The sequence below is a fragment of the Trematomus bernacchii genome, unplaced genomic scaffold (genome assembly GCF_902827165.1).
Source record: "Trematomus bernacchii unplaced genomic scaffold, fTreBer1.1, whole genome shotgun sequence".
In the NCBI taxonomy this organism is placed as follows: Eukaryota; Metazoa; Chordata; class Actinopteri; order Perciformes; family Nototheniidae; genus Trematomus; species Trematomus bernacchii.
Genome location: NW_022987851.1, coordinates 5026370 through 5045765, shown reverse-complemented (window position 1 = coordinate 5045765; position 19396 = coordinate 5026370). Strand labels below are relative to the sequence as shown.

Sequence of the window (19396 nt, the reverse complement as noted above, 5' to 3'; positions counted from 1 at the left end):
AACATAAAAAAGAACTGATTAATGTCATAGTAATGCGAGAAACAGCATTAATGATGATTCCGTGTCATGCTGGATTTGAAATGTATACCTGTCTCAGTGGAACTACCTCCTCCATTGCCCACTACCTTCCCACTGGTTGGACCACCTGGACTTGGAAGAGCTGTTTTAGGGGAAGCCCACCCTGGAGAGCCCGCAGCCATAGCAGGGGATTTGAGATGTCCAGGAGAGGCAGATGGAGAGTGCAATCCAAGGTTGGAAGACCCCATTATCTGGGGAGACTTCATGGAAGAAGAGGAAGGAGTCCCAGCACCAGAGGCAGGGGGAAGATTTGGATGATGCCCCACAGAGGAGATCTGCGAGGGGGACTTCAGTCCTGGAGCGGAGGGGGAGGGTAGGAGAGGAGATGGCTCTTGGTGGAGGGATGGAGACTTGAGCTGATGAGGACGAGGCACTGAAGGAGAGGTCAGGGGGTTAACATTGATTGATAGGTCAGAAGGGTGCCTAGGACCGAGGTCTACCCCCCTGAGGCCTCCACTCATGGGCATATGACTTAGCCGCGATGTACCTCCCATTTGATTATGACCTTGCGGGTCAGGCCCAAACATCTCATGGCCAGGTTGTTGAAGATAAGGCCCGTCCCCCTGACCTCCAGAGAAGGGACTGTGATTCGGAAACTGAAAGTGTCCGTCAGGTCCTGGAATCATTCCCTTATTTCCCCCTCTTCCGTTCTGTGAAGCCCTGATTCGTGAAAGCTCTCCGGGGATGAACATCTCACTTAAAGGCCCGCCACCTGCAGGACCCCCTCTGAGCTTCTGAGCGAGCATCATCTGCTGTTGCTGCTGCTGAACATTCATCTGTTGGTTCATGTTCATTGGGTGGTTGCCCCCCAGAGGAGAATCCACACGGTCTCTCATCTGCGGACCCCCTCCAGGAGAGACCATAATCTCCCGTGATCCAGGAAAGTCCATGGGATCACCTCGAGATGAGTGGGGACCCCGGCCCATTCCCAAATTGTGAAATTCTGGGCCCCCAGGATTATCCATTATTCTTTGGGCCAGGTTGCCCTGTTGCTGCTGTTTGATTAATCGTTCAAGTTCAAACCTGGGAAGCCCCTGCATCTGACGTTTCTCCATCAGGCGAAACATTTCCTCGTGCGTTAACAGATGTTCTGTGTCACCTTGCAAGTGTTGAGGAGGCCCCCCAGGGTAGCAGCCCTGAAATGGACCTCCTCCACCACCTATGTTGTTGGGCATATCTTCGAGCCAAATCATCCCTGGCCTGGCGGGCCTTTGAGGTCCTAGACCTTCTACTGACAAAACTCCCCCTTTACTACCAGGAAAACCACCTCCCCCAGGGGGCCCTCTCTGCATCTGTCCCAGGAACCTTGGACCACGGGGTCCTTCTTGGTGCATGTCTATCATTCGTGCATTTCCTCCTCCCATCATGTTGCCAGGACCCCACTGCTGGTCTCCAGGCTTGCTGTGGTAGGGAGGAGGGGGTCCTCTCATCATCATGGGACCTCCATGCATGCCGATCTCATTCATCATTCTAAAGTGCTGTGGATGTGTGGGGGGTTGTACTTCCTGTTGACGTCTCTTCTCATGGTAGTATTCTTCTTGAAGTTTCCTCCACGCTATTTGCTCTGGGGTCAGCCCATCTGGTCCGAGTAAGGGACCCATGTCGAGCCCAGGTGAAGACAGCTGGTGATGGGGGTGTTGCTGTAGGTTGTGATGAGAGTCCATTTGAGGGCTGTCAAGGGTTGGTCCAGCAAGGGTCTGTGTTTGGGAAATGATGGACTGGAGGGGTTCTTCATATTTCTTCATCCCTCCCATCGGACCCAAAGCTGATGCTAGCATATTACCACTACTGCAGTTTCCAGAACTATTAGTACCATTGTCACGGCCGTCGAGAATACCACTCCTATCAGTATTGTTGTTATTATTTAGGTTGGAAGAGTTATTACCAGTATTGTTGTTGGGGCCTCCTGGGTCTCCGGGGCCTCCGGGGCCTCCACTTGCCCCACTGCGCAGAAGCAGCCTCTCTATGTCTCTCAGCGTCTGCAAAGAGCGCTCCCTGTGTTCCAGCTGTTCTTTTGAAAGACCATCCATGTTCACTGGGCCAATCCTCTGGCCTATATCTCCCAGTAGGTGTGCAGAAAGGATGGAGGGACTTCCGGAGGGGGAAACAGTAGCAAGTGGAAGAGACATACCCCCTGCACCCTCCCCATTGCCGGTTCCTGGGACTGGGCCTGAGGGTGTGGCGGTGACCCCGCCCTCTGACCTTTGGACAACAATGCTGTTATTGCCTGAGCCTTCGCCAGGTCTGGTTTGAGAGGATTCATTGTCGGAGTGACCTGCTGATGTCGGTGTCCCTGCAGGATGCATTGGGCCTCCAATCCCTGCGGAGGCTGGCCGTGGAGTTCCACCTTGGGATTTAGGGGTGCCTGTGGGTGGAGAGCTGCTGGAGTGCACCTTCTCAGATAGGTTAGGAAGCTTCCCTGATGGGTGGCCCTGAGGCAAACAAGGGCAAAAAGAAATAATTACATAATTGCTATGTCTAAAACAGAAGTAATTACAGTTTATAGTACATTATCTAATTGTTAACATGCTTAAACAACACATAGTGAACTTCACTTTCTTAGTACAAGTAGTCACAAGCACTGCTAATAGAAACAGGAACAAAGAGGTATCGGAGACTAAAATAGTCTAACATATTAACCTCCCCACATGCTTTGTATCTGTGGTCTTGACTGGGGGAAAAACACTTTTTCTCCCCCATGGTTTAACACAAACATAACATTGTTTCTAATTTGCTACTGACCTGCTCCAACTTGGTGCGTGAAACATTTTGCTGGTGAAACAGAAGGATGGAATTGCTCTGCCCTTTGAATACTGCCTCTGCAGCACTGCAAAACACATACAGCAATATTACAAATTCATTTAGCAGATATATATTTTAAAAAATCCATACATGCTGCTTATGATTTGAAATCACCTGCATGTGAGGCCTGCAAATAATTCTCACCTGTTGGCTAGGTTGGTTGTGAAAACATACACCACTTGCTGCGAAGGTTGAGGCTGCTCTGTCTTCAGCCCGGGTCCCACTCCACATCCCATGACAGGCCGTGCAGCTTCAGCTACGGGCCCTGCGGACAGGCGGTCAGGAAGCCCTGGAACAGGACCTGCCAGCCCACGCTCTCCTGAGAGAAATCAGTAACAGTGGTTTCAATCAAAGTTTATTTATATAGCCCAATATCACACATTGTACATCTGTCTCAGAGGGCTTTACAGTTTACACAGAACAAGACGCCTTCTGTGCTTACACCCACACATCGGACAAAGGGAGAGCAACAGGGCAGGGATCCCTCTAGGTTTAAATGGCCTACATTGGTATTATGGTTTATATGTAATACCAGTATCACTTTGGCTTCAACATCTTAACACTAGATGGAGCTAAAACACATGTAAAGTCAAATCAGTGGAAAGGAGCAGTATGGCAGATGCTGACACTATCTCCCTTTTGAGTTTATGTACAGGAGCTGAAAACAGTTGTGGCTAGCTAACGGTTTTCAGAAAAAATGAAAAGAAGAAAGGCATGGGGATTTCTACATGTAATGTTTACATTGACACTATTACTAGGGATGACTGTTCTTCAATTTCATTTCAAACCTTTATTTAACCAGGTGAATCCCATTGAGATCATCGTTCTAAATTAAGACAACAGCTATGGGTTTCCTCCTCTGTACAGATGGATGGACTCACGGTGCGTCGCAGTGTGTGGCTTGTCTTCATCTTCTTCTGTGTCGGGTCCAGAGCACCATTCATCTCCACTATATGGCTGCTTCTTCTCCAGAACACAGCGCCGCTTACTGCGCATCACACCCTCTAGAGGATAAGACACACATGTCAACAACAACTCTCACAGTATTGACCCTTTAAAAAGGGTATAATCTTTTTATCATTCACCACTGATGGCCTAAACTCAACCACCACTGTATTATCCAGAGCTGTACTATTATCTCTAATGCAGTTTGCCTTACTCTATGGAAGTTATAGGATCCTGGCTTACAGCTGCATCTTTAACCTCTGCTCGTCTCTGTAAACATTTTAATTGTATTTTCGCAACAAATGGCTATACATGCTAATCACATCTGCACATGCAATGTATTGAGAAGCATGACACGAGCGTGCTCACATGGTGTAATTAGGATTTTGTGGATGCACAAGGTGCTGTTGGCCAGAGAGTGCAAACAGCTGCAGGAAATATGTGGCAGCTTTAACATTTCCAGAAGGTAACCTGCAGTAAAGAGGCAACACCAACTTCTGACAGATAATACAACGTTGAGTTTAAACTCCATATGGGGACTGGAGAGAAAAGCTACTTTGGTAACATCCCTATACTGTCACATATTAAGAGAATCTCTATAAACAGGACAGTGAACACTTTTCAGGTTCATTACTCAACATCTTACTGACTCTGTGGCAGAAAAAGTACCTTCCAATAAACACATCAGATGAGCTTGGGTAACCACAGGCCTAGTAGAATGCGTGTGTGAATGAATGTACATTAAGGAAGGAAGGAAGTGTGCAGTGACAATATAGAGACAAGGACAGCAGAAGGAAGGCTGCTGCCTTGACACAGAAAGGCAGAGTAAAAAGAGCTGACCTCGTCTTCTGTTGACATTTTTGTTACCAGCGGTTACCGGTTTAAAGGAAAACTTCACCTTAAAATGACTATTTGAATATTAATAACTCCTGTGTAAGGCAGAATTCTTACAGAAAATAGTTTTTTCTCACTTGCCTACAAGGATGAACAATGAAATTCAATAAATAGTGTAGATCCTTGATAAATCTTGATGAATTGAAGTGAACACTTACAGGTTCATGCTCAGACTCTAAGAGCATCAGCGAAATCTTGAGACACGTAGTGCACAATAGTAAATGCGTTTCAGTTTGTGTGAGCACAAGATTCGATGTGTGTCTGGCGTTTAACTGGGCCCCAATTACTTTATTTCATCAAGGATTTAAAGGGGCCCTATTGTGCTTAATTTTAGGTTCATAATTGTATTTTGTGACTCTACTGTGACATGTTTAAAGGTCCCATGTCATTCTTTTCCGGTTATTACCCGTCCCCTTGTGTGTTATGTAGCTTTTTATGCATGTAAACGGTCTGCAGAGTCACAAACCCTCAAAGTACACCCTGTAGCGAGTAAAACTCTAACACGGATTTCTCAGCCTGAACTCAGCCTGAGACAGCGAGACACAGCGAAACTCAGCCTGAGACAGCGAGACACAGCGAAACTCAGCCTGAGACAGCGAGACACAGCGAAACTCAGCCTGAACTCAGGCTGAGCACACACACAAACTCAGCCAGGCTACGAGTGTGTGTGTGTGCTCAGGCTGAGTTCAGGCTGAGTTTCGCTGTGTCTCGCTGTCTCGCAGACCCTACGCAGCAACCAGGAAACGACACCAGTAATCCAGCTCACACTGTCCGCTCCTCGCGCAGCAGTGAGCCCCGCAACGTCCCGCCAACACGGCACCCAGACCCCACGCAGCATTCTCATCTGTTTGTCCTTACTGGTGTCATTTTCTGGTTGCTAACGCCATTGTAACATATAATCACTGATGTTCCGCTGTAACGGTGGTGGACTCATCAGAACAGAATGGGCGAGCTGACCAATCAGAGCACACTGGGCTCATAGGGAGGGGGTGGGGGGCTTTGCAGACCATTAACATGCACAAAAACCCATATAATACACTAAAGGAAAAGTACCCAAAATAGCAGAGTAGGGCCCCTTTAAGTTTTTAAAGGATTTATTACAGTCGTATTTACAGGGATACATACAGGGTTTTTTCTAGAAAAATATATACGTTTTATTTTTTCTGCTTTCTGGATTCTCTGTTCACTGTGGAGGCATGCGAGAAAAACAACATTTTTATCAAGGATTCAAGGTAGCACAGGGTGAGTAAGGGTTAGGCATTTCTTTCAAGGAGAAACTTAACAGTGTGCTAAGACTATTCATCACTATACAAGTTTCCAGGTTTGGTGGCGTAGTGATTTGAAGGAGAGAGAAGAGAGGCTTACGTTTCATTTAAATGCATTTTGTGTAAAATGTAATAAAAGGGAATGAGAACAAAAGCGGTGTGTGTCTTTGTGTGTGTATGGAGGTCACATGGAGTCCTATTTTCTCACAATTTTTGCCTCTGTCCCTCTTTGTATTAGAACCACACCTGAGTGTGTGTGCTAGTCGGTGTGTGTTTAATGAGATTCAAGTCGTGTACAGGAAGCCCTAAAGAGTTTTACAAAAATCTAATTTTCCTCTGCATCAATCACTTACAGGAACACTTAAATAAGCAACACCAATCAAAGATTGTGTACTGAACCACATGATCAATCATATTTACCAAGACACTCACACAACAAAACCTCCCCCGCCCACTCACTCAATGTTTCTGCTTAAAAACAACCTCTCTAGGCTTACTAAATTTTGGTGACCTCATGACCCGTCTGAGCACTACAGGAGGCCCAGATGCCTTTTCATCTGGGACACGTCACTGCAGCGCAGGCAGGGCGCAAGGTATCAAAAGCCAGGGGGAAATTCTGACGCTTCACTGAAAGGTCGGGGCATTTCAGCAAGAGAGAAAACAAGTTACTCTCTCAGTCCTTACATTCACTTCCTGCTGTGGAGGAGGTGAATGCTCGTAATCTGGTATTTCGGGTAAAGATTTAGCTGATAGGAAGGTAGAGGAAGTGAACTGCTGCATACTTAGAACACAGACGCACTGTCTATATGTCCCGGACTCTGACACAGTTTTGTGTGCGCATGCCTTACCTCCTTTGGCATCCGTCTCAAGGGCTGGAGGAACTGCACTTCGGGAATCACCAGAGTCCATGGAGACACTCCGCTCCCGCTTGGATTTGGTTTTCAACATCCCTCCGACGCTGCTTACTGATTGGCTGACTGCTTTCAGCCCAGGGTTGCCGGGGGAAATCTGGTTGGTTTTGACTCCATGGTTCCCGGGACCAACGCCCTTTGGACCCAAGTGGCCGGCGGCTCCCTGCTGCTGCTGCTGCTGGGCCTGCTGGTTTACACTGGGTATTCGGGATTGGTTGTCACTGGTGACCTGCTTGCCATGATTGGCCAGTTTATTGTCCGGGTGCATTTGATTGGCTGGTGATTGCGGTTGAGGTCTGGTGTGGAGAAAGCGGTTTGTCAGTGGAGCTCACATGGTGAACAGGCGACACTGATGGAGAGAAGAAAAAAAACATCAGTATTTCAGACAAAAAATCTAAAGTTAAGAGAGAAATTTGAAAAAAAAAAAATTGTGAAAATGTAGCATGTCCCACATTTCAAAGGTCCAAGTCAAGGATTACTAACATTTCACTTATTTGGCTTGGATCATACGTTGTGCTCCTTTACTAATCTGGATTGCTACCATTTTTTTAACCACAACCTCCTTTTGTGATACATTTAAATGACACATTCAGATAATGTCTCTACAATGCCTCATTTGGGAGCAATACAAAATATGACAACTGTATACGTTTTTGTTTTTTTTAATCCCCATATCACGCCCACAGTAAGTGGGTGGGTGACACTCTGGTTCCAGGTTAGGCCTGTTCACTCACCTCATCTCAACCAGGCGCTCAACTGACACTTTTCCATGCTGCTCTCCAGGCTTCACTGACCACACATGGACCTGGAGGACAGGAGGGTAATATCATCAGTGGAGCCAGATAGCAACCTCTACAGTCAGCACTATCTGTCAGTGTGTGTGTCCTCAGCCCCGTGGGTCAACATCAACTTCATCAGCAGAGACGAGAAGCCAAAAGATTGATAAGACAGCAGGGCCGCTGTGAGGTAACTATTCCTTTAAGGGAACAGAGCACAGACTGAGCTGGTGGAGGGGGGGGGGAGGGACCTGCAGCTCAGAAGTAGCTCAGCAGCGTGTCAGGTCCCTCCCCCTGCCAAACACTTTGCAAACCACAAAAACTCCACCACACATTCCACAACACAGTCTGTAGCAATACCTGTCTCTCCCTCCTCACGCAGACAGACACACACTTTGAGTGTAAGCACTAACAGGCAAAAACTAACAACCTGTTTATGACAGATTTCAGTTTAGACTTCCACCAAAACGTATGAGTTTGTCAACATTTGTTTTTATGTACTTGACTGAGTTTGAATAGCCCAGATGACGAGGCCTTAGATCTTACATATCTACTTGAAGCTGTACTGGTCATTTTGGGGAATAAAAAACAAAACTAAGCAGGATTCAAGCTCAACATTGACAGTTTCCACCACATGAGGCTTCATTCTGGGTTCAAGTCCATAGCTTGCAAGCTGACGCCCTCTCGACACCACCACCTGCCTGTGTCCATAACCCCAAGCTTCTGATTTTAACCTTTGCAACTTGGGTGTGCTTCTCGGTGCGTCGGAGAATTTGTGTGCAGTCTGCAAACTAGCCGTACACAAGTGTGCGTCTCCCACTGAAGCTGTCTGTGCACAGAGCGTTAAAACAGCAGGTCTCAACAAGACCATTCCACACCTGTTGCTGGTGAACAATAGTTTGTCCAAACAGTCATCACAGCCTGTTCGAAGATATTTGACTGACATGATGCAGATCTCTTGTAAACATTTCCACTGGTTTCCATTCTTGAACGATGTCAAGGGGCGTCTGTACCACTCACTCACCTTGACAGGTAATGGTAAACACAATGCTGTAATTAGTCATTAACTAACAGCGGCTCATGTAAGCACAGAAAGGTGCCTTGTTCGTTGGCTTAGGCCTTCATCACTCATTAACTCAAACAGGGACAGTCAGACGTCGCTGCTGTTGACAAAGTGTGACTCACTTGCTTTGTGTAACACAAAGTGGAGGCAGACTAATCACATGGTGAGGCGCTGACCTTCGAGTGGACAGTTTAAAAAAGATAGGCCAGTTTAAAGTGAATACCACTCCTTGCCACGTGAATGGAGCCTATATTTAAGCAATCAGCCACAATGAACATTACAGTGACTTAAAGCAAAAGCCTTTTTCCTTGTTTTGAGTGTTTTTTAGGTTTACATTTTAACAAACCAATCTGGTTTTAATGAATAATTTAACATGTATTAAAGGTTTTGCAGTGACCTTTTGAAATAGTGGCTAGACAAGATGCTGGTGTGACTAGCAATTTTTGGTTAGAGCATTAATGTTAACTGAGCCGTTATGCAGCCACAGGTCTCAAACAAAGCAGGTTTCTCTATTGGGGCCAAGACATTCTGTTTAGAGCTGTTTGCGGGGTTCAAATATCATTTTCTTTGGAAGAATCTCAAGACCCAATTTGAGTTGCAACATCTGGACAAAAGTGCTTCAGCGCATTTCAGATAGCAGAATACTATACAGAATGTTTTACTAGAGTTTCTTTTAGATTAGGCGGGTAACTTGGAATCACTGACATTTCATTATTATTAGAATATTAATCCAGGGTATAAATGAAAAACTTTAATAAACAAATGAAGGAATCTAAGGGCACATCTTTCCATTATGATGAATATGTTTCCAACACAGGTTTGTCACACCTTGACGATACACAGATCAACACCATGCAAAGTATTATGGAATTCTTCCAAACAACTGGTTGCACCGGTGATGACTTGCGTCATACTGTGTGTGAACTACTCGTTGTATCGTACATCTATTTGTGATGATTTGTTGTTCTCTTTGTATATCAGCCTAAGAAAATGATTGCACCTTGATTCAATGCGGTAAAATAAATAAATGACAAGGGGGTTTATAGTTGTTGGTGAACAGCAGCACATACATGTTTAGCTCTAATTTATTTTGTATTATAAAGGAGACTTTGACTATTCATACACGTATAAAGAACCAACACTAAACTTAATTGGTGTCATCCCTATTCATCACATCCTCACCACTTAAGCCTGAAAGTCTGAAAAGATATTTAGCCCTGAAGCTTTAGAAATGATCCGTACTTAATGACGGTGACATTTGAATGATGAATTAAATCAAATCAACCTGACTGCTATGCAATTATTCCGAAATGTAATAGAGGTTGGAAAATTGATTAAATTAATTTAATGTCCCTTAAGGGCGAAATTCTCACATTCCCTTACACACACACACCCACCCCCCTACATTTTTCACCAAGCCAGTTTGAACAAAAAGAAAAAGAAGAATCTTAAATACAATTGATCAGATGTATGTAAAGTGATGCCAGAAAACAATATTTCTGTTTGTTAAAAACTGTATAATGACTAAAAAGAATATGAAAATCGTGTCAAATAGGCTGTCAGATGGCAGCATTTGCATTGCGTTGTTGTTTACGTCTGCTGCGCCATCTTCTATACATGTTCTTGTGTGCATTGATATATTTTATATATTTTTCTAGAAAAAACCCTGTATGTATCCCTGTAAATACGACTGGAATAAATCCTTTAACACGATTGATGGTACATGATTTGACAACTTTCGCTGTTTCTAAACTGTATCATACAGAGGCATGTGTGCACCTAATAGTAAACACGTAGATCCGAAAGAATGGGCAAAGTAGCATCAGGAGAAATAGTGTCTCAAGGGGACAAAGCCTAATATAGTAATTGAAATATAGTATAGAAATAATACTTAAAAGAAAATCAGGTTAATTGCTCCACTCAAACATAGCTTGTCGCTAACACAATCCTATTAAAGTCTGCCTAGATTACCACACAACAAGCTGTAATTGAATCAACTTGATGGTCATTTTGGAGCCAGCAAAACGTGATGCTGTGCTATTATACTCAATCACAAACCCCTAAAACTAGAAACATTCTTCAAGTTTTAAGATTGCTAGCCAATATGCCCAAAATGAAATAAACAGACTTTAAAATGTAGAGTTCATGTCAGATCAAATTGCTCATATTTAAAAAGCTGCTGCTGAAGAAAATGGGTTTTCAGGCCCTATAAAGTAGCCTCTGTATGCTCCATAGGAGTCTGTATTGTGCAGCAGTTTTACATGACACAGCCTTAATATAGAAAATAGATACCAGCTTATTGACATTTCTAGAAAGACTTACACCAATAGTGAATTGAATATTTCGAAACCCTAGAGATATTTAATCAATCACTATCAAATAGGCAGAAAAACAGTTATCGTCTTACTACAACAGAAGCATCATGCATGCCACAGTAAGTGTTTTCATGAGAATTTATTACTGCCAATGTTCCTGATATGCACAATGTCACAATCAAGTCAAACTGACACCTCTTGATGACGTGGAGGAATTCTTCTAGATCAACAAGTCAGCCTGAGTCCATGAGACGTGGAGCCAGCTGAGAAACTGGAAACAAAACTATGAGGCCTGGAATTATAATGTTCATGCCCTGATGAACATTTCATTGTTTTACTTTGTGAGATACTTATCAATCATTTAATGCTACATGTCCCAAGTCTAACAAGCAGAGATCAGCGGGGCACACGTTAACACAAAGGTTAGCCGTTATCCAATAAACAAATGTGTTTCTGCATAAAATGTTCTCCTTTCTCTTTTGAAGTTTGAAGTTGTTTGGGAAAAAAATTAAATTTAACAGTTGGACTTTGTCCAGTTGCATCCAATTGCTGCCCCAAACAAATTAGGGGAATAATTGAATGATGTTTAAAATCCATAGCACATGGTTTTTACGTATAGAGCCAAGTCATTTAGGGCCATGATGATTAGTAAATATCCACTCAAAAGCAGGCAAACAAACACTGCTACAACCCTTTAACATCAACAGAAACAAACTTCCCTGTTCTCAGTTGGGCTTGAAGGTTTGATTAACTATATCTTGCCAAAACTAATGTGTTTAATGTGGAACTTACATATATTTGTTAAATGACTATCCAGGAATTTAAAGAAAGTTCATGGATGATTTGATTTCCAGGTTTCAGTGTGAATACCAGGAAAACATTGCAGCAACTACAATGCAGGTCAGAATGTATAACCGCTGTGTGTGTATGTCAGTGTGCCTACGGTAAGAGGTCGAGCTCCTGTTTAGTCCCAGTGGGTCACACAGTACTCTGTATTTTTAGAGCAAGCTGGTATTAATAGACCCTGAGATCCCAGGGAAGTGGGGGGCCAACAGCGAGAACAAAATACGAAGCCAGGTCCAAAACACAGATGCCACCGTGCTGCTCGGTGGGCCGACTCACCAGTAAACACTAAGACCAAAGTACTGCTGAATGAATAATGTGGATGACTCTACGGCACGCCGTTACACAGAGAAACACAGATGAGATGTTTGTTGCCATTAGCTCATTAACAAACCACATTTGCACATGGCGCCAGCCCAATAACCTGAGAGAAGGAAAATAAGTTAGATGTACTGTACTTGACCACTTTGTGTTCTAACTTAGGAAAAGGCCACGGATAACACAACATGGATGACTGTTCACAAAATAAATGCTCTGTGAAGGACTATTTTGCAGATAAAATGTGTCCTTGCAGAGTCAACCAAGTCCTTCAGTTTTCAACGATACAGTACCTTCTTTGCTGAGACAGCAAGGTTTTTCTGTAGCCTGCCAAAACTTAACATTACCAGTGGAAACAATTTGCTGGTGTTTCCAGACTTACTTGAAAAAAGTTCATAGACACAGCAGCACTGTCATCTTTCTTAATTAAAGGAAGCCATGCTCTGGACCATTTGACCCTGTCAGTCATGACTCCAGCCTGTTGCGCAACTGTCTTCCAGTAATAAAACACGCTGGTAAGGCCAGGAAACACATGTACATCAATATTCAATCAATATCGTGATATGAGACTAGATATCGCATTCGATTTCAGACACCGTATTATGGTACAACTGTTGACTTTTCTTGATTTTAAAAGGACTCATTTCAGTAAAGGGTTATAGAGTCATATGCTGAAGACGGTTTAAACTGTTGTATTATTTGCCAAAAGCAGATTTGTTATTATATCCACATTAATGATGATTATTTATCAAAACATGTTACTGTGTATATTTGTTGAAAACACCAATGATCAACCCTACAATATTTCTGTAATAGCGATATCAAGGTATTTGGTCAAAAATATTGTGATATTTGATTTTCTCCATATCTCCATGCCCTGCATGCCGCCACCAAGGTATAGTGTTCCAGATCAGCTACCCTGAACCCATCCCTAAAACAGGCACCAGAACATAGAGATTAAAACATATATTATATATGTTCAAAGCATTGTATTATATATTATAACCTGAGGCAGATCACATTATTGATAAGTGTAACTATGTAACAAAATGATTTTAAAGTGAAGCCCTATAATAACAAAACATTTTCAGAATACAATTTGTTTTTCAATATTTCAACAAGATTCTCATTTAAAATATTCAAACAATTATTGTATTAAAATCCAATAAAATCCCCCCCCCCCCAAATGTAGAAATACAATGCTGAATTGATTGAAGTCACATGAAATTGAAGCTATTGAAAAAATGCATGGCTCTTTTCCCAAAAAAATGCTACAATTGTATTCAAATGTTTATATGATTTAGTCTAAAATCACATAAACAGAGTTGTGTCCTACTTGTCCAGTGTAGATATACAATGCTGCATTAATTTAAAGTCACTGAGTCATGTGAAATAGAAACTACTGAAAATAAATGAGACTTTTCAATAAAGAAATCGCTGAATTTGTATTTGTTGTGTGTACCACAAAACATTCAATCTTCTTTACTCAAGTGCTGCCTCAAAATATCAGTACACAGCTCTGGTTTATCACGACATGTTAACAAAGAGCACACAACACACCTCTGATGGGGGTTTTCCTCGCCTGCTTTTATGTTACAAACATGTAATGTGGGTTATGTGGCGGATGTAATGGCTCCCTTCATGTCCACACAAAGGTTTCAAACAAGCCTACAATTGTAATCCCTATCACCACTTACCACTGAGTGAGACATGCTGTTTATTTCAGTGTCAGCTTCTGCTGGTAAAGCGACCTGCATACATTCTTTAAAAAGTCAATTAACCTTTAGTGGGCTGTTACAAATTCTATGAAATGTGATGCGACACGGATGTAGAGAATTTAGAATTAACCACGCTACAGCATGACAACGTTAAAGCGAGATTACAGTTTGGTTGGGATGCACTGTGATAGATAGCATTCAAATAAGAGGTACAATCAACAAATGGTGTCATTTTTCAAGACTGACTTATGAATATTAACAATTAATTTGAGTGACTGGTTTGGCTGCTTATACTTTAGAAATGACAAGAACTACAGTTTGCCGCACTAGTGCAGCTTCACAGACATCAACCAATTGAACCCACAATTCTTGATCAAGGCTAAGGTAGCTCAAGAACATGACTAAAACTGAGAAAAGGACTCTTTCTCTAAAGAAACAAAAGTACTGTCACTATCTATCCACCTGCCTATACAAAAAAAGTCAGCTAATAAACTTCAAGCACCACAACTACCACTTTTGATTTGAAATCTATAGTGATCTGCTGAATTTGCTGCACTACTTTTATGAGGAAAAACACAAAATGGTTCTGTAAGCTAGCGTTCTCTTGTAAGAGCCCAGCTGCTTTGCAAGCCATGCGACTTTAGAAAAATCAACAAGGATGCTGACAGCGAGCTCTGCTAGGTTTTAAGATGTTGAATCAGCCAGCAAAAACCCTGCCAACTTTCACTCATGGAAAATCAACTGGACACCAATAATGTGTAACGGCTTCCAAGTGGCAGCCATCAGTACATTTTGAGTGATTATTGGTGCTAGTGGCCAATAAATTACAAGCTTCAGACTCTGTTTGATGAATGCAGATTGTACATGCTTCGGTTAGTTACAAGACAAAGGGTGAAAAGAAATATTTCCTTCATGGGTTTGACGCTATGTGACTACAGTAAGGTCACGTTATGGAAAGCACCAAACTTGCATATATGATAACATAGCAATGGATTGCAGATCATTACATTCGGAGACTAGTCACCATCTTGAGGAAATGATTGGATGTTGATGGGAATATCTCTAACACAGGCAATAGTTTAAAAACTCAATGTTGAAGTACAGTAGAGAGAGAACTATGCTTGTACAGTATGCCGTCAGAGAATATAAGCAAGGATCGGACCCAACTGGAACTTGTTCAAAAGTCTTGCAAAAGAGAAAAAAACTGCAGTACTGCATATTTGGCATTTTTTGGGGAGAGCACTGTAGCGCTGTGAAGAGTTTAACAAGCAGGGAAACCCTGTTCATAGATAATTGACCGCATTCGACCCTATAGCCATATCTATTTCTCGGTTTTTATAGTCCTCCTTGCTATAACTTTTTTTCCCTCTTCAATCCCCCGTTCCTTCAATCACACGCTTGTTCTCGTCTCCCAACATGCACTTTGTTTTTCAGCAGCGTGGTGCTGTAGGAATGTATCAGTCTACGAGCATAACAAGGGGTTACTGCAGGTCAACATCCATTTAAATGAACTTCTGAACGATTCAGTTGTGACCTTTCATGTCAAACCTTTAATAAAAGAGACTTAGTCCACACACTCTATTTACAAGTCTGCACTCACTATTATCAGTCTCACAGTACTTGTTGGACTGCAGTGCATTGTGGGACAGTGCACAGGTGACAGCCAGCAAGAAGGGAAAAAAATCAGCACACTAGGGGGGTTGTGGCAGGTTGCTGTGGCAACAAAACATGTCACAGGGCTGAGTAAATATAGGCTAACCAGAAGGCGCCGTGCAGAGAGAAGGGCCTGCAACAGAGGAAAGGCCGCAGGAAAAAAAAAAAGGAAAAGTGTGACATTTGTAAAGATCTCAAAGCATCGCTGTCTTTTGATGTAACAGGCCTCACTGAACAGTCGTGACAAAAGAGATGACCTCAGATATACCTTCTTTTACTACACCAAGAAAAAAACATTACAAAAATGTAAGAAAAGCACCAAAAAAAAAGAGAGAATATATGAACTGATTCAACAAAATAACCTCTGATTTGTATATGCTATCATCTGGGTGGATATTGAAAAGGTTTGCAACTGTGTTCAGGACTAGCTGAAGTAGGGAAAGCATGGAAGTGTGGGCCATTTACACAGGATTTGTTAGCCTTTCCAGACAAACACAGATAAAGACTTCCTTGATAGGCTGGAAATGAAGTGGTAAGAAGACTCTAGGCACTTAGTCCTTGCTTTTGCCTCAGCTCGGGGACAGGGAAGTACTGGGCTCGTTTTGTACAGAGGGTCAAGGGTTGTATCCTTTCCAACACATTCTGGGAAAAAAGCCAACTAGAGCAAGGAAAAAGACCAAACTGCAGCCTCAGAACAGACAGAAAGCAGGCATTACGGCACAGAAGCAGTGGGCTGATGGACGGAAGCCATTCGCTGTCAAAATGAACACACACCTACCAGTCTGCTCAAGAGAGGACGCCAAGTCCGTGAAATCTAGTACAATGTCTTGGTCTTTCACTTAGGCCAAACATCATCATCATTAAAAATGTGTGTAGGAATGCACTCCTCCACCATACAATATGTGGGTTCCAACTGAGCCTTATTCAGATTTGGCAAAACATATTTAGAAGAGTATCTGTTGTTTCCCCAAGGGAGCATTAGGGGTTGTATACAACATCCTCTTCCCAAAGCAACATTCGACTTCATTTAAAAACAGCGACCAAAATGTGAGCCTAAACATGATCTGACCAGAACTCAAATAAGCTTCCCGAACATTTAACAAATTTGGGCGAGAAACATCAACGTTGACACAAGTTGCATCTAGCTTGAAAGGCCCTACTATGAGTTATAACTGAATACAAAGTGGTGAAGATAAAAGAAGAATTGTAAGTGTCCAGCGCTGAAGCAAGCACGCATGCTGTGAGAGATTTGAGATCGAGAAGAGATGAAAGGAAGGCAAAGAAAGAGGAAAAGTCACCTGGATTAAAAATAAGTATACTTGTAATTATTGCAAATGATGAAAACAAGGTTGAAAATGACCTCCAGATAGTCAAAGTGTTGGCACATGTTTGGCCTTTGCTGGCTAATGTACAGTATGTCCTTACAGTCACGTTGTGAAGTAATCAACTGTAATTGGAAAGTGGTGTCCTTTTCTTAAAACGTTTTTTGTTGGTTATAATATTGAGTGGGTTTAAGAATATGAAATGTTCGATGTCAAGATTAAGTAATGGTCTGATCGTTAAACCACAGGACAGGAAAGCTGAAGAAAATCAAAGGTGGTGATAGGCACAGCATACGGATGTAGAATCCCAGTCATAGTTTGTGCATTCCTCTGTAATGATTTGAGTACAAACTGCCGAGGGGAAATAATGGTATCCACTGTTAAATGGGCTTTATAATGCTCATTTTCAGGTTCACATGTGTATGTTGTGCCTCTACTGTGACATCAAAAAGGTACTATTTTCACCCTCTGTCTGAAACCAGAGATCAGTCTGCTCTGATTGGTTAGCTGGCTCTGTTGCGATTGGTCAAGCACTTAGATATGTCCCACCCCTTAGCCTATCACACACAATGTGTTGGGGTGCTATCTAGCCAGTGTTATGTAGTGATGTCATTATGTTAAGGAAGTAAACAAAATATTCCAATCAAGGCTTTCAGTCAGGAGGACTCTCTGGAGGGGAACTTTGGGATTTTAGCCTTTGCAGACCATTTACAGTACATTCATAAAGACCTATGTAACAGACTACAGGAAAGGGAAAACCCAAAAAGCATTATAAGGCCCCTTAAAAGAAAACACAGAGCTCCATGACACCCACACAAAGATATCATTCCATGTGCTTTTAAAGAACAGGCAGTACCTGTGAAGAGTTCAGCATTCGCAAACAAGGAAGTAACTGAACGTGTCAGTTCCTTTGTTACAAGCATTAAACCTGCTAAAGGCAATATGAATGGCAATTAAATATGTGTTTGCTTTGGCAAAGGGTTACACAATATATTGTGTTTTATTGTCATAGCTGTTATAATATATATATATAATAAATAATTTGCCCTGCATGTCCTCCTTCGCCCTCTGACCAACCTTGAGCAGCCGTTATCTCCCATAAGGACACACACAACCACACACCACACACAACACACACATCACACAAACACACCACACACACAATCACACACACACACACACACACCCACACCCCACACACACACCACACACAACACACACAACACACCACACAACACACACACCAACACACCTCCACACACACACACACACACACACACACACCACACACACACACCACACACCACACACACACAACACACACACACCACACCACCACACAACACACCACCACCCCACACACCACACACACACACACACCACCAACACACACCACATCACACACACACACACACACACATCACACACACACACACACACACACACACACATCACACCCACACACCACACACACACACACACACACACCACAACACACACAAACACACCACACCACCCCCACACTACACCACACACCTTCTTTAAAGTTATTAGTAATTCAAGATTAATTATTAAATCAAATGTGGTACATAAGCTAAATAAATAAAATAACTTTGGCTTGATCATTTTGTTCACAACATTAGACCTGTCCTCTAATCTCTACTAGAATAAGATACGTGTGCATGTTTGGGTGTTTTAACACTCCTGTAATGTACCTAATCTTGTTATCCTTTTCATTATAGAGCTGGGAAAATGGTGTTGTATGATTAGATTCTGATCCGTGCACGTCCAATTTTGACTGACTTTAGTTCTAATGTTAAGTTGAATTTGACTTCAACCCATAAAGTAATTATTTAAATTAACTCTTTTAAATAATTTAATTTCTCATGATGATGGATTAGTGTTCCACATTTTTTCCACTGATTTGTTTTACAATTAGGCCAAAGGTAAAGAGAGACATTGATGACCTTGTGTCCCTTTTGTTAGTACGTGGTTCCATTTTGTCTATGGCCTTGGACGGCTTCACTAAAAGTCACCCAGTTCTGCCCTGCTACGGTCCGGCTGAGTGCAGTCACAGAGATGCTAAAGGCTGCTCTACGTGCAATGACATTAATGGTCTGGTCTGAATGGACACCATTTCCTGCTCCCAGAGAGAATGACACTCCTCAAACTGCCGCCCCTCCTCCAAAGACTCAGGAGGCACACGAACATTACAGCCGTTGATACTGTCTCACATGGGTCTGCTCCCCCCCACTGAGCCATGAACTGAAAGCATGACATCTGCTATGAACACTTGGAAGCCTCCCTGTCACACCAGCACCAACCCTTGGGTCAGTCAGATGAGACTAACGGCTTCACTTAGGGCATTTGGTTCAGATACATGACTCTCGTTACCAAAGAGTGTTTTTTTTTTTTTTAAGGCTATTCATTAATGTCTAGTTCTACATGTATTCACATTATATAGACAATGTTTCCACCTAGTAAAACTAAAGG

General features: G+C 42.6%; 1 protein-coding gene across 5 annotated transcripts in view; it reads right to left on the bottom strand.

The window, feature by feature from the left end:
• bcl9l (bcl9 like) overlaps positions 1 to 19396 on the bottom strand; it is a 28483-nt gene that overhangs the window by 2224 nt on the left and 6863 nt on the right. For 2 of the 5 annotated variants that reach the window (XM_034113020.1, XM_034113022.1), the window contains exons 2-7: positions 7630 to 7700; positions 6833 to 7244; positions 3762 to 3884; positions 3025 to 3199; positions 2821 to 2905; positions 89 to 2510 (exon numbers count right to left, since the gene is read on the bottom strand). In XM_034113020.1, the coding sequence (XP_033968911.1) occupies positions 89 to 2510; positions 2821 to 2905; positions 3025 to 3199; positions 3762 to 3884; positions 6833 to 7163 (3136 nt within the window). In that variant the 5' untranslated portion in view covers positions 7164 to 7244; positions 7630 to 7700. Of the gene's footprint in view, positions 1 to 88; positions 2511 to 2820; positions 2906 to 3024; positions 3200 to 3761; positions 3885 to 6832; positions 7245 to 7629; positions 10412 to 19396 lie in introns of those variants that run through there. The other 3 variants (XM_034113021.1, XM_034113023.1, XM_034113024.1) reach the window with 3 other exon arrangements.